This window comes from Aquarana catesbeiana, linkage group LG02 (genome assembly GCF_042186555.1).
Source record: "Aquarana catesbeiana isolate 2022-GZ linkage group LG02, ASM4218655v1, whole genome shotgun sequence".
Lineage (NCBI taxonomy): Eukaryota > Metazoa > Chordata > Amphibia > Anura > Ranidae > Aquarana > Aquarana catesbeiana.
In genome coordinates, this window is record NC_133325.1 from 80,674,255 (window position 1) to 80,689,890 (window position 15,636).

The following is a 15,636-nucleotide window of genomic DNA, read 5'->3' on the forward strand; positions in this document are numbered from 1 at the left end:
ATCCTTACCCCTCGCGGGGGGCGGCATTGAAGGACCCGACCTTGGGGCGGCAAAGGGAGTAAATCTGGGCCTGCTTGTAGACTCTATAAATTTCATACAGACCACATAATATCCACTAATTTGGGTTATTTTTACCAAAGATATGTAGCAGTATAAATTGCAGCCAACATTTATGAAGAAAAATTGCTAATTTGCAAAATTTTATCACAGAAATGAAGAAAATAGCATTTTTTTTCAAAATTTTCGGTCTTTTTTTATTTATAGCGCAAAAAATAAAAAACTCAGAGGTGATCAAATACCACCAAATGAAAGCTCTATTTGTATGAAAAAAAGGACAAAAAAATCATTTGGGTACAGTGTTGCATGACTGAGTAATTGTCATTCAAAGTGTGAGAGCGCTGAAAGCTTAAAATTGGTCTGGGCAGGAGGGGGGTTTAAGTGCCCAGTAAGCAAGTGGTTAAAAAGTATTTCAGATTTAATAGTCCAAAGAGCTGGCTGGCAGGGGTTGAGACAAAGACACAAAGAGGGAGATTTACTAAAACTGGTGCACACAGAATCTGGTGCAGTTGTGCATAGTAACCAATCAGCTTCTAACTTCAGCTTGTTGAATTAAGCTTTGACAATAAAACCTAGAAGCTGATTGGTTATTATGCACAGTTGTATCAGATTCTGTGTGCACCAATTTTAGTAAATCTGTCCCCAAAGTCTACAGATTTCCAGATTGTAAAACAATGGTGTATTTCCTAAACAGACTTTGGGGTTGATTTACGAAAGGCAAATCCACTTTGCAATACAAGTGCACTTGGAAGTGCAGTCACTGTAGATCTGAGGGGAAGATGTGAAATGAGGGGAAGCTCTGCTGATTTTATCATCCAATCATGTACAAGCAAAAATTCATTTTTTTTTATTTTCCTTGCATGTCCCCCTCAGATCTACAGGGACTGAACTCCAAAGTGCACTTGTAGTGCAAAGTGGATTTGCCTTTACTAAATAAACCCCTCTGTCACTGGGGGAAGGAGTAGGGTTGCCACCTGTCCGGGATTCACACGGACAGTTCGGGATTGGTATCATGTGTCCCTGTTTCAGACTGTCTGAAACCCGGACATATTATTCACACTGGACTATGACTTCCCAGCAGAGTTGCTGGCTGCAGTTTTCTAAGCCGGAAGTGTCTGTTACACTCAGGGATGGACTGGCCATCGGGACTACCGGGAGATTCCCGGTGGGCCGATGGCTCAGTGGGCCAGTTTCAGAGACAGGGAAGGAGAGATACATAGCGCCAAATGTAGCATTAAAACAACTTTTAATCCACTTAAAAAACGTTACTGACAAAGTAGGGTGAAAGGCATTGAAACACTGGCAAGAATCCAGGCTTGTCAACAATTTGAATTAGGAGCGGCCACCGGGAACCGATCGGGCCAGTAGATGCAGAGCGCATCGGTGTGTACTACTACTTCCTGGTGGCGGAGGAATGATGGCCTGAAGGATGCGTCACCTCCCACATCTTGCATCATTTCCGGATGATGACATCACGTCCCCCCCTCATGCGTTCCACCGCTACCAGGAAGTAGTAGTACACACCGATGCTCTGCATCTACTGGCCCGTTCGGTTCCCGGTGGCGGCTCCTAATTCAGATCACAGTGTCTCAATGCCTTTCACCCTACTACCTTTGTCAGTAACGTTCTTTAAGTAGAATACAAGTTGTTTTAATGCTACAATTGGCGCTGTGTATCTCTCTCTCCTCCCCTGTCACGTTGTGTGTTGGGGGGGTTACAGAGCTGGGTTGGAGGTGCCCATCAAGTCATGTAGTAGCACTGCATCTGCCATCTGGTGACAAGTGACTTGGCAGGATACAGGCGATGGGGCAAGTGACATGCGGCATCTGGTGGCAGGCGACGTGGCAAGTGACAAGCTGCCTCTGCTGACAAATGACGTGGCAAGTGACGTTTTGCATCTGGTGGCAGGTAACGTGGCAAGTGACATTTGGCATCTGGTGGCAGGCAATGGTGGCAAGTGACATGCAGCACCTGGTGGCAGGCGACGTGGCAAGTGACACGCTGCATCTGGTGGCAGGCGACGTGGCAAGTGACACGCTGCATCTGGTTGCAGGCGATGGTGGCAAGTGACATGCAGCACCTGGTGGCAGGCAATGTGGCAAGTGACATGCAGCATCTGGTGGCAGGCGACGTGGCAAGTGACAAGCTGCCTCTGCTGACAAGTGACGTGGCAAGTGACGTTTTGCATCTGGTGGCAGGTAACGTGGCAAGTGACATGCGGCACCTGGTGGCAGGCGATGTGGCAAATGACAAGCTGCCTCTGCTGACAAGTGACGTGGCAAATGACATTCTGCATCTGGTGGCAGGCAGCGTAGCAAATGACAAGCTGCCTCTGCTGACAAGTGACGTGGCAAGTGACATTCTGCATCTGGTGGCAGGTAACGTGGCAAATGACATGCAGCATCTGGTGGCAGGCGATGTGGCAAGTGACAAGCTGCTTCTGCTGACAAGTGACGTGGCAAGTGAAACACTGCATCTGGTGGCAGGCGATGTGGCAAGTGAGGTGGCAGGTGACACACTCAAGGCTCCCACTGATTCTGCATTATGGTGAGTTGAACTATTTCATGTTATATTACAATGTAATAATAGAAATAATGCACTTCAATCATCCTGACACCATATGAACCATGGTGCCGAGAAGATTGAAGCGCCAACACCAGGTGTTTGGAGTATAGTGGGCCGGTCTGGATGAAGTCCAGGGCCAAATTTTTGTCCCAGTCCAGCCCTGGTTACACTCTCTCTCACACTGCCCAGCACTAACCCCCCCCCCACATACAGATGGGAGAGGAGAGAGGGATCGATCTGCACCTCTCCCTCCCGCCCCTACCCCCCTGTATCTGCCCACACTCCATTTCCTGGCGCTGTGCCTCAGAAAAGGAAAGTGGGGGCCAGAACTTTGAAGCCCAGCAACCACAGATGCATCTAGATGAGAGATGCTGACTGCCAAGGGGTGTGTGAGCTCACCATCCATCCCTGTCTGTGACTGAAGTCCCCCCCCCTCCCCCGTTCTCTCTCCTGCCTCTGAATGAGTACACTAAGGTAAATCAGGGTTCTCAGAGCCCCCCTTACATTGGAGTTCCTCTTTACACCAGAGGCAGCAATGTTCCCCCTTACATCAGAGTCCTCTCCATACATCAGAGTCCTCTCCATACACCAGTGCAAGCAAAAATGCTGTGTTATTTATTTTTTCTTTGTATGTGATTGGGTATTCTTTGTAAAGAGAAGCTTTACCTCACTTACTAAGCTCTGGAGCAACTGCACTTCGCAAAGCGCACAGTCCATTCACCTTTAGTAAACCAACCCCTCTGTGTCCTGGGAACTGCTGTCAATTGGATGAAATTGAGGCAATACATTTTGAGTTATCACTGCAATAGGGATGGAGGAAATTTTTTTCAATAGGGACAATTTTCTCCAGTGACTTTCCTCTTACAGAGATTTCCTCTTCTGTCTACAGGACATAAAGTAAGGTGATTCTCCCCAATGGGACACAGATGGTTGGAAAAAATGCAGAGGATTGAACCTTCCCAAACACCTTTCCATATGGACCTCCGGGTGATTGGACTGTATTTTACAACATTCATGAAACAACAGCTACATTTCATCACCTGCAAGCTTTTTAGGTCCAGGTATCGAGCAATGTTAGGATTTTGAGGATCCTCCTGTGGATATTCCTGCAAAATGAAAATCAGAGGTTTTAAATGTCAAAATGTATGTTGTATAGCAATCCGTATTCATATAAGACAGATGTACGGTATGTCAGACTATTGGGGGGCCAGGCTGTGACCAGTAGGAATAAAAAGAAGTAAGACGTTGGGCTCTCTAGTCATATAGCTGAGCAAGGATGGGGGAGAACTAGAACATTTGCTGGTTTTATTTTAATAGAGAAAAGAAATGGAAAACACTCCGGAGAGTACAGGAGAAAGTAAGGTCAGGGTAGACTTCTCCAGTGTGCTGATCATTAAAGCGGACCTTCACTCTCTCAATCAACATTCATTATTTTTAATCCTTATACTGCTAGCATTAGTAAATAGACAGGAAAGTATATCATATTTACTTGTTTAAAAAAAAAAATTACATTTCTTCAGTAACTTCCTGGTTTATATGCCTGGGCAGATGATGTCATACATCCCAGGGATCTTCGGGGGGTGTGTTTTTAGTTAAGCACTCCCTCCTGCCTACATGCCTGAGCTAAGGGCAGATGGATTCCAGAAAGCAAATGGTACATTGCTCAAGATGGCCACCACCAGAGGTGTCGGGGGGGGGGGTGTATTTCAAAGTGATCTCTCAGCAAAATAAAGCATGGAGATATGGATGGAGGGGGGGGGGGAGCTTTGAATATTAATACGTAATTTAAATAGCATTTTTGGTTTGTGGTGCCCAGATGTAGTGTGGTTCAAGCTTTAATAGTCCAAAGAGCTGGCTGGCAGGGGTTGAGACAAAGACACAAAGGGGGAGATTTACTAAAACTGGTGCACACAGAATCTGGTGCAGTTGTGCATAGTAACCAATCAGCTTCTAACTTCAGCTTGGTGAATTAAGCTTTGACAATAAAACCTAGAAGCTGATTGGTTACTATGCACAGTTGTATCAGATTCTGTGTGCACCAGTTTTAGTAAATCTGCCCCAAAGTCTACAGATTTCCAGATTGTAAAACAATGGTGTATTTCCTAAACAGACTTTGGGGTTGATTTACTAAAGGCAAATCCACTTTGCAATACAAGTGCACTTGGAAGTGCAGTCACTGTAGATCTGAGGGGAAGCTCTGCTGATTTTATCATCCAATCATGTACAAGCAAAAATTCAGTTTTTTTAATTTTCCTTGCATGTCCCCCTCAGATCTACAGTGACTGCACTTCCAAGTGCTCTTGTAGTGCAAAGTGGATTTGCCTTTACTAAATAATCCCCTATGTCACTGGGGGAAGGAGTAGGGTTGCCCGGACAGTTCGGGATTCGAATCATGTGTCCGGGTTTCAGACTGTCTGAAACCCGGACATATTATTCACACTGGACTATGACTTCCCAGCAGGGTTGCTGGCTGCAGTTTTCTAAGCAGGAAGTGTCTTCTACACTTTCTCTCACACTGCCCAGCACTAACCCCCCCCCATACAGATGGGAGAGGAGAGAGGGATCGATCTGCACCTCTACCTCCCGCCCCTACCCCCCTGTATCTGCCCACACTCCAATCCCTGGCGCTGTGCCTCAGAAAAGGAAAGTGGGGGCCAGAACTTTGAAGCCCAGCAACCACAGATGCATCTAGATGAGAGATGCTGACTGCCAAGGAGTGAGTGAGCTCACCATCCATCCCTGTCTGTGACTGAAGTCCCCCCCCTCCCCCGTTCTCTCTCCTGCCTCTGAATGAGTACACTAAGGTAAATCAGGGTTCTCAGAGCCCCTCTTACATTAGAGTTCCTCTTTACACCAGAGGCAGCACTGTTCCCCCTTACATCAGAGTCCTCCTCCATCATCCAATCCCGTGCAAGCAAAAATGCTGTTTTATTTATTTTTCCTTTGCATGTGATTGGGTATTCTTTGCAAGGAGAAGCTTTACCTCACTTACTAAGCTCTGGAGCAACTGCACTTTGCAAAGAGCACAGTCCATTCGCCTTTAGTAAATCAACCCCCTATGTGTCCTGGGAACCGCTGTCAATTGGATGAAATTGAGCCAATCCCCCGACGACGTCCTATCATGATGAAACGCGTAGGGTGGGCCTGTGATACTGACGTCATCACGTTTTTTTTTTCTCTACGGAGATCGATGGTACAGTGAGCAGCAGGCAGAGGAAGCCCGAGGATACGCCGCCATATTATATATTATGTTTTTTAATAAATTTTGAGTTCTCACTGCAATAGGGATGGAAGTAATTTTTTTCAATAGGGACAATTTTCTCCAGTGACTTTCCTCTTACAGAGATTTCCTCTTCTGTCTACAGGACATAAAGTAAGGTGATTCTCCCCAATGGGACACAGATGGTTGGAAAAAATGCAGAGGATCGAACCTTCCCAAACACCTTTCCATATGGACCTCCGGGTGATTGGACTGTATTTTACAACATTCATGAAACAACAGCTACATTTGATCACCTGCAAGCTAGTTAGGTCCAGGTATCGAGGAAAGTCAGGACGTTGAGGACCCTTCCATGGAGATTTGTTTTTCTGATCACTTTGTTGATATTCCTGCAAAATGAAAATCAGAGGTTTTAAATGTCAAAATGTATGTTGTATAGCAATCCGTATTCATATAAGACAGATGTACGGTATGTCAGACTATTGGGGGGCCAGGCTGTGGCCAGTAGGAATAAAAAGAAGTAAGACGTTGGGCTCTCTAGTCATATAGCTGAGCAAGGATGGGGGAGAACTAGAACATTTGCTGGTTTTATTTTAAAAGAGAAAAGAAATGGAAAACACTCCGGAGAGTACAGGAGAAAGTAAGGTCAGGGTAGACTTCTCCAGTGTGCTGATCATTAAAGCGGACCTTCACTCTCTCAATCAACATTCATTATTTTTAATCCTTATACTGCTAGCATTAGTAAATAGATAGGAAAGTATATCATATTTACTTGTTTAAAAAAAAAAATTACATTTCTTCAGTAACTTCCTGGTTTATATGCCTAGGCAGATGATGTCATACATCCCAGGGATCTTCGGGGGGTGTGTTTTTAGTTAAGCACTCCCTCCTGCCTACATGCCTGAGCTAAGGGCAGATGGATTCCAGAAAGCAAATGGTACATTGCTCAAGATGGCCACCACCAGAGGTGTCGGGGGGGGGGGGGGTGTATTTCAAAGTGATCTCTCAGCAAAATAAAGCATGGAGATATGGATGGAGGGGGGGGGCTTTGAATATTAATACGTAATTTAAATAGCATTTTTGGTTTGTGGTGCCCAGATGTAGTGTGGTTCAAGCTTTAATAGTCCAAAGAGCTGGCTGGCAGGGGTTGAGACAAAGACACAAAGGGGGAGATTTACTAAAACTGGTGCACACAGAATCTGGTGCAGTTGTGCATAGTAACCAATCAGCTTCTAACTTCAGCTTGTTGAATTAAGCTTTGACAATAAAACCTAGAAGCTGATTGGTTACTATGCACAGTTGTATCAGATTCTGTGTGCACCAGTTTTAGTAAATCTGCCCCAAAGTCTACAGATTTCCAGATTGTAAAACAATGGTGTATTTCCTAAACAGACTTTGGGGTTGATTTACTAAAGGCAAATCCACTTTGCAATACAAGTGCACTTGGAAGTGCAGTCACTGTAGATCTGAGGGGAAGCTCTGCTGATTTTATCATCCAATCATGTACAAGCAAAAATTCAGTTTTTTTAATTTTCCTTGCATGTCCCCCTCAGATCTACAGTGACTGCACTTCCAAGTGCTCTTGTAGTGCAAAGTGGATTTGCCTTTACTAAATAAACCCCTATGTCACTGGGGGAAGGAGTAGGGTTGCCCGGACAGTTCGGGATTCGAATCATGTGTCCGGGTTTCAGACTGTCTGAAATCCGGACATATTATTCACACTGGACTATGACTTCCCAGCAGGGTTGCTGGCTGCAGTTTTCTAAGCAGGAAGTGTCTTCTACACTTTCTCTCACACTGCCCAGCACTAACCCCCCCCCCCATACAGATGGGAGAGGAGAGAGGGATCGATCTGCACCTCTACCTCCCGCCCCTACCCCCCTGTATCTGCCCACACTCCAATCCCTGGCGCTGTGCCTCAGAAAAGGAAAGTGGGGGCCAGAACTTTGAAGCCCAGCAACCACAGATGCATCTAGATGAGAGATGCTGACTGCCAAGGAGTGAGTGAGCTCACCATCCATCCCTGTCTGTGACTGAAGTCCCCCCCCTCCCCCGTTCTCTCTCCTGCCTCTGAATGAGTACACTAAGGTAAATCAGGGTTCTCAGAGCCCCCCTTACATTGGAGTTCCTCTTTACACCAGAGGCAGCACTGTTCCCCCTTACATCAGAGTCCTCTCCATACATCAGAGTCCTCTCCATCATCCAATCCCGTGCAAGCAAAAATGCTGTTTTATTTATTTTTCCTTTGCATGTGATTGGGTATTCTTTGCAAGGAGAAGCTTTACCTCACTTACTAAGCTCTGGAGCAACTGCACTTTGCAAAGAGCACAGTCCATTCGCCTTTAGTAAATCAACCCCCTATGTGTCCTGGGAACCGCTGTCAATTGGATGAAATTGAGCCAATCCCCCGACGACGTCCTATCATGATGAAACGCGTAGGGTGGGCCTGTGATACTGACGTCATCACGTTTTTTTTTTCTCTACGGAGATCGATGGTACAGTGAGCAGCAGGCAGAGGAAGCCCGAGGATACGCCGCCATATTATATATTATGTTTTTTAATAAATTTTGAGTTCTCACTGCAATAGGGATGGAAGTAATTTTTTTCAATAGGGACAATTTTCTCCAGTGACTTTCCTCTTACAGAGATTTCCTCTTCTGTCTACAGGACATAAAGTAAGGTGATTCTCCCCAATGGGACACAGATGGTTGGAAAAAATGCAGAGGATCGAACCTTCCCAAACACCTTTCCATATGGACCTCCGGGTGATTGGACTGTATTTTACAACATTCATGAAACAACAGCTACATTTGTTCACCTGCAAGCTTTTTAGGTCCAGGTATCGAGGAAAGTCAGGACGTTGAGGACCCTTCCGTGGAGATTTGTTTTTCTGATCACTTTGTTGATATTTCTGCAAAATGAAAATCAGAGATTTTAAATGTCAAAATGTATGTTGTATAGCAATCTGTATTCATATAAGACAGATGTACGGTATGTCAGACTATTGGGGGGCCAGGCTGTGACCAGTAGGAATAAAAAGAAGTAAGACGTTAGGCTCTCTAGTCATATAGCTGAGCAAGGATGGGGGAGAACTAGAACATTTGCTGGTTTTATTTTAAAAGAGAAAAGAAATGGAAAACACTCCGGAGAGTACAGGAGAAAGTAAGGTCAGGGTAGACTTCTCCAGTGTGCTGATCATTAAAGCGGACCTTCACTCTCTCAATCAACATTCATTATTTTGAATCCTTATACTGCTAGCATTAGTAAATAGATAGGAAAGTATATCATATTTACTTGTTTTAAAAAAAAATTACATTTCTTCAGTAACTTCCTGGTTGATATTCCTGGGCAAATAATGATCAATGATCAATAAAGATAAGGATCTTTGGGGGGGGGGGGTGTTCTTAGTTAAGCACTCCCTCCTGCCTACATGCCTGAGCTAAGGGCGGATGGATTCCAGAAAGCAAATGGTACATTGCTCAAGATGGCCACCACCAGAGGTGCCGGGGGGGGGGGTGTATTTCAAAGTGATCTCTCATCAAAATAAAGCATGGAGATATGGATGGAGGGGGGAGTTTGCTTTGAATATTAATACATGATTTAACCTCTTCAGATCCGCGCTATTGTCAAATGATGGCAACAGCGCAGATCTACATTACCGGGACTACGTCTATTGACGTTGTCCCCTTTCCTCGTTCCCAGCGCACTCTCATGAGCGCGCCTCGGGGGAAAATCTGTGTTGGCCGTGTCCCTTGGACACAGCCAATCACAGATCGCTGTAAACGGCCAATCACAGCGGCCGTTTACTGCGAGATCGCCGTGGCCAATGAGAGATGATCTCAAATGTAAACAATTGAGATCATCTCTCTCTCATTGCCGGCTCTCTCTCCTCACACAGTGCCCATCTGTGCCACCTCAACAGTGCACATCTGTACCAATCAGTGCCCATCTGGGCCGCCTCATCAGTGCACATCTGTGCAATCAATCAGTGCACATCTGTGCCTCCTCATCAGTGCCCATCTGTGCTGCCTCATCAGTGCCCATCTGTGCTGCCTCATCAGTGCCCATCTGTGCTGCCTTATCAGTGCCCATCTGTGCCACCTCACCAGTGCCACATCAGTGCATATCTGTGCCCACCTGTGCCGCCTCATTAGTGCACATCTGTGCAATCAATCAGGGCACATCTGTGCTGCTTCCCTTAGTGCCCATTTGTGCCACCTCATCAGTGCCCATCTGTGCTGCCTCATCAGTGCCCATCTGTGCTGCCTCATCAGTGCCCATCTGTGCTGCCTCATCAGTACCCATCTGTGCCACCTCACCAGTGCCACATCAGTGCATATCTGTGCCCACCTGTGCCGCCTCATTAGTGCACATCTGTGCAATCAATCAGTGCACATCTGTGCTGCTTCCTCAGTGCCCATTTGTGCTGCCTCAGTGCCCATCTGTAGCCACCTCGTCAGTGCCCATCTGTGCCATCTCATCTGTGCCGCCTCATCAGTGCCCATCTGTGCGATCAGTGCCCATCTGTGCCGCCTCATCAGTGCACATCTGTGCTCATCAGTGCCACCTCATCAGTGCAGGCTTAGCACACAGCTGTGCAATCTCATAACTACCAGCAGCCATGTCCAAAAAAAGCTTTTCCACCGAGGATTCATACCAAATTCTTTCCTCAGCCGACGAGAGCAACGGGGAGCTCTCTTTTTCAGATTCCCTTTCCAAATTGGATTCTGAGTCTGACGTAAATTACGAGCCAGTCCTCAGTAGTGGAACACTAACAGACTCAGAGGAGGAAGAAACTCGGCCCGCCAAACAAAAGCGTTCTGGTGAGGAGGCAGTGCCATCCACCAGCCCCGCAGTGCCATCCACCAGCACTGCAGTACCTCGGCAAGAAAGGCCAAGTACCAGTGGGGTGTCACCTCAGCCCCAAAGGGTTAGGTCCCATGCCATCCTTCTCTATGCCCTTCAGAACCCCTTGTGGCTTCCTCCTAATTCAGGAGAAGCTAGCGTTCCCCCTTTCACTGCCCAGCCAGGAATCCAGGTGGACGCAGAGAATTTTACCCCAATTAATCTTTTTCATTTAATTTTTACGGAGGACATGTTGACATCAATTGTGGCCCAGTGCAACCTGTATGCACAGCAATTTATTTTGCAAAATCCCACATCATATTATGCCCGTCCCTACGAGTGGAGAGACCTGACAGTGGAGGAGTTCAAGGTTTTTTTGGGCCTCACATTTAATATGGGACTCACCAAAAAAAATGAATTCCGTTCCTATTGGTCAACCCACCCCATCCACCACATGCCGCTCTTCACCGCGATAATTCCCAGAACCAGGTATCTGATGATAATGAGGTTCCTACATTTCAGTGACAATACCCAGTGCCCTCCCCGAAATGATCCAAATTATGACAGGCTTTACAAAATTCGGCCAATATTAAATTATTTTTTTGAAGTATTCCCCCAGCTGTTCACCCCGGACCAACACATATGTGTGGATGAGTCCCTTGTTAAATTTAGCAGCAGTCTTAAAAATAAGCAATTTATCCCCAGCAAAAGGGCCCACTATGGGGTGAAGGTATACAAACTATGTGACCGAGCCACAGGGTACACATATTTCTTCATAGTGTACGAAGGGAAGGACACCCAGCTGCAGCCTCCTAATTGCCAGGACTACTTGGGATCCAGCGGGAAAGTTGTTTGGGACCTCATATACCCCCTACTGGAGAAAGGCTACAACCTGTATGTAGACAACTTCTACACATCTCTGCCCCTGTTCCACAACCTTCACCGGAAGAAGACGCCAGCATGTGGCACCGTAAAAAAGAATCGGAAGGGCTTTCCTCAAAGTCTTAATAATAAGTTGAGAAAAGGAGAAACGGCAAGTCTGCGTAACAAAGAGATTCTGGCAGTGAAGTGGAGGGACAGAAGGGATGTGTACATGTTGTCTTCCATCCACAATAACACTTATGTGGAAATCCCCAGAAGGAATCCAAAAACCAACATGCATCCATGAATACAATTTGTTTATGGGGGCTTTTGGGCTGCCCGTTAATGTTCATTAGGGGCACTGGTGCCCATAGAAAAGATGGCCGCGAGCCACCCACTACTGCGTATGCGCCGTTCCGAAGCCGGCCGGGCTCGGGAAAGCTCGCACGTGCATGCGCAGTAGCGTGATTGCGCCGCCCGGCGCCATTTTTGAAAATACATGTCTCCAACCTGTGTGCCGCGGCGCCTCTTTTGCCGGGCAGCGGAGGAGACAAGTAATGTCAGCAGGGCGGCGGCGGGGGAGAGAGATGACATCTCTCATTGCCTGCACCGCTGTTCCGCCCTCCTCCATCTGGTGGCAGCCAGACAGCTTGGCAAGTGACATCCCCATCTGGTGGCAGCGTGGCAAGTGACATCTCTATCTGGTGGCAGCGTGGCAAGTGACATCCCCATCTGGTGGCAGGCAGCGTGGCAAGTGACATCCCCATCTGGTGGCAGGCATAGTGGCAAGTGACACTCTCAGGGCTCCCAATGATTCTGCATTATGGTGAGTTGAACTATTTCATTTTATATTACAATGTAATGATAGAAATAATGCGTTTCAATCATCCTGACACCATACCAACCATGTTGTCTGGGATGATTGAAGCATTAATGCCAGCCATTGCCCTAAAAAATTGCCCACGAAAAATCCTTACCCCTCGCGGGGGGCGGCATTGAAGGACCCGACCTTGGGGCGGCAAAGGGAGTAAATCTGGGCCTGCTTGTAGACTCTATAAATTTCATACAGACCACATAATATCCACTAATTTGGGTTATTTTTACCAAAGATATGTAGCAGTATAAATTGTGGCCAACATTATGAAGAAAAATTGCTAATTTGCAAAATTTTATCACAGAAATGAAGAAAATAGCATTTTAAAAAAATATTTTCGGTCTTTTTTTATTTATAGCGCAAAAAATAAAAAACTCAGAGGTGATCAAATACCACCAAATGAAAGCTCTATTTGTATGAAAAAAAGGACAAAAAAATCATTTGGGTACAGTGTTGCATGACTGAGTAATTGTCATTCAAAGTGTGTGACCACTGAAAGCTTAAAATTGGTCTGGGCAGGAGGGGGGTTTAAGTGCCCAGTAAGCAAGTGGTTAAAAAGCATTTCAGCTTTAATAGTCCAAAGAGCTGGCTGGCAGGGGTTGAGACAAAGACACAAAGAGGGAGATTTACTAAAACTGGTGCACAACAGAATCTGGTGCAGTTGTGCATAGTAACGAATCAGCTTCTAACTTCAGCTTGTTGAATTAAGCTTTGACGGAGGGAGATGGGCGGAGCCTAGCGGAGCAGACATGCATTGTTAGAGCTCCACACCGCTGAGGAGAGAAGAGAAGGACAAAGCGGAGCCTGCATGCTCAAAAGGTATCCATTTGAACCTTTTTGCCCCTGGGAACAAACTGTGAATGTTTGGGCAGGAAATATGGTACTGGGAGGAAACCGTGGCAGAAATAAAAATCACCTCACAAAGAGCTCACAGGCACTCACTGCAGCTGAAGCAGCTCCAGTCACCTCACAAGATACAGCATCAGGGCGCTCTCACAGACAGAAAATGTCACAGCAAGACTCTCCATTTGAGTCAGATACAGAACAAATCCTCTCACAAACTTCTCCACAAGCCTCCTCAGCATCCCCAGTAATATTATTACAATTTGAAAAGATGCTTCATAAGGCTTTAAAACAAACCTCAGACCAAATAACAAAAAGCCTAACCAAAGAAATAAGAGAGCTGGGAAACCGCACCGCAGCCTTAGAAATAAAAATGGATGAAATTGAAATTACAACCCAAGAAAATATAACAGAATTGGAACAATTAAAAAAAGAGAATTTAATACTTCAAACTAAGCTCGAAGATTACGAAAATAGAGCCAGACGTTCAAACTTGCGCATAAGGGGAATACCTGAAACTGTGACAGACCTGCAATCTACTATTACTGCTCTATTACAAGAACTAAAGCCAGATATCCCTATTGAACGTTTAGAACTGGACAGAGTACACAGAGCCCTCACAGCCAAAACGAAAGATGGACCCCCACCTGATATAATCACAAAATTTCATTATTACAGAACGAAAGAACAAATACTAATTGCTGCAAGAGAAAAAAAGGAACTTAATTTTCAAGGACACAATTATCAAATTTTTGCTGACCTATCCCAACTTACTATTACTAAAAGACGATCCATGAAACCCCAACTAATGGAACTGCAACGCCACAACATTATGTATCAATGGGGCTTCCCCTTTTCAGTCAGATTTAACTACCAAGGTACAATTTACAGAAGCAGATCAGCAGATGAACTACAACAAACCCTTTTAAAATTAAATCTGACAGAACCCACAAGTAGCAACACTCCCACATGCAGAAGAATGGCATCATCTTCACCTTCAGGCAGCACCCAGAAAATTTCAGAACAAAATGGGAATCATCATTCTCACAAAAGAGGCCGTTATGCCACATCATCCATGGACCAAGAAGATTCAATGGACTGACATCCTAATTCCTGATATCTCTTCATTTATTATACTAAGAGATGGTTCTCTATAAAAAAAACCTGTATTTATAACTGAATGTAACTGCATTCTGATAGTCACACACTGTGTGGGATCATGTTACATTCCAGTTATATTTCTTATTACTTCTGATTCATATAGCCTTAGAAAATATAAGTGAAATAAGGAAATTCTTGTTCAGTTATATATTATCAGGTAATAACAATAGATTTATTACTTTTTAGGACAAATATGTTCAATAATCCAGAAGTAATGGAAGCTTTTTCTTTCTTTTCTTAAAACAAATATATTATTACCTAACTAGTTTACTCTAAAAGGGTTAAAATCCCAAAATAATCCAAACTATCTTCATCAATACCAAAGTTATTAACAGTACCTTTCTAATTGAATTAATTAGCCTAGGGCAAGACTAACCATATACAACCACCCTGGAATAAATAACTTCAACAAAAACTATATTTTGCACTCCAATTAATGAAACATCATTTTGATGTCTTTTGACATAGCACTTCTCTCCTGTAAGCGGAAGATTCATGTACCCCCATTAGCCCTCCTCATTCTCCCAACCATATTATGTGGGAGTGTGACAAAGGCACTTATTCCCCTGAGAGAGATATTTATTCTCTTTCACGGGTAAATTGTGATTACTTGCAAAAAATAATTTATACAATGTATCATCTAATCACATATGTTTTTTGTTTACTCTTTACTCCAGAATTCACTGGTTTCTTTTCTATCTTTTCATCTCTTCAGTCCACACAGGTTGATCTGCGCAGTCAGCTCTGCATAACATAAAGTAAGTCAAAACTATTTGATCTGTTGCCATGGCACCACTGAATATACTTTCCCTGAATGTTCAGGGAATAAATGTCCCTCAAAAAAGGACCAAAGCCTTCCGTACTTTCCATAACAAAAAGGCTCACATAGTATGCCTCCAAGAAACACACTTCACCAAAGATTCTACTCCAAAATATATTTCTCCTTTTTATCAACAAATTTACACGGCTTCTGCCTGTACCAAGCAAAGGGGAACTCTAATTGCATTTCACCGATCCACACCATTCACCTTATCATCAGAAATTAAAGACCCAGAAGGTAGATACCTGATACTCATGGGTTATATAATGGATACAGCAATCACGGTGATTTCCTACTACGCTCCTAACAAACAACCTACACCATTCCTCTCACATATATTACAAGTGATTAATACACACAAAATAGGAACAGTGATAATGTGTGGGGATT

At 44.8% G+C, this 15,636-nt stretch overlaps 1 protein-coding gene across 19 annotated transcripts in view; it reads right to left on the reverse strand.

Annotated features, from left to right (window-relative positions):
• The window catches only part of LOC141126990 (uncharacterized), a 164,102-nt gene that overhangs the window by 83,829 nt on the left and 64,637 nt on the right, over positions 1-15,636 (reverse strand). For 16 of the 19 annotated variants that reach the window (XM_073613093.1, XM_073613098.1, XM_073613097.1 and 13 more), the window contains 3 exons: positions 8,661-8,753; positions 6,139-6,231; positions 3,663-3,728 (listed from right to left, as the gene is read on the reverse strand). In XM_073613093.1, coding sequence (XP_073469194.1) covers positions 3,663-3,728; positions 6,139-6,231; positions 8,661-8,753 — 252 coding nt within the window. The remainder of the gene's footprint in view (positions 1-3,662; positions 3,729-6,138; positions 6,232-8,660; positions 8,754-15,636) is intronic. The other 3 variants (XM_073613096.1, XM_073613094.1, XM_073613103.1) reach the window with 2 other exon arrangements.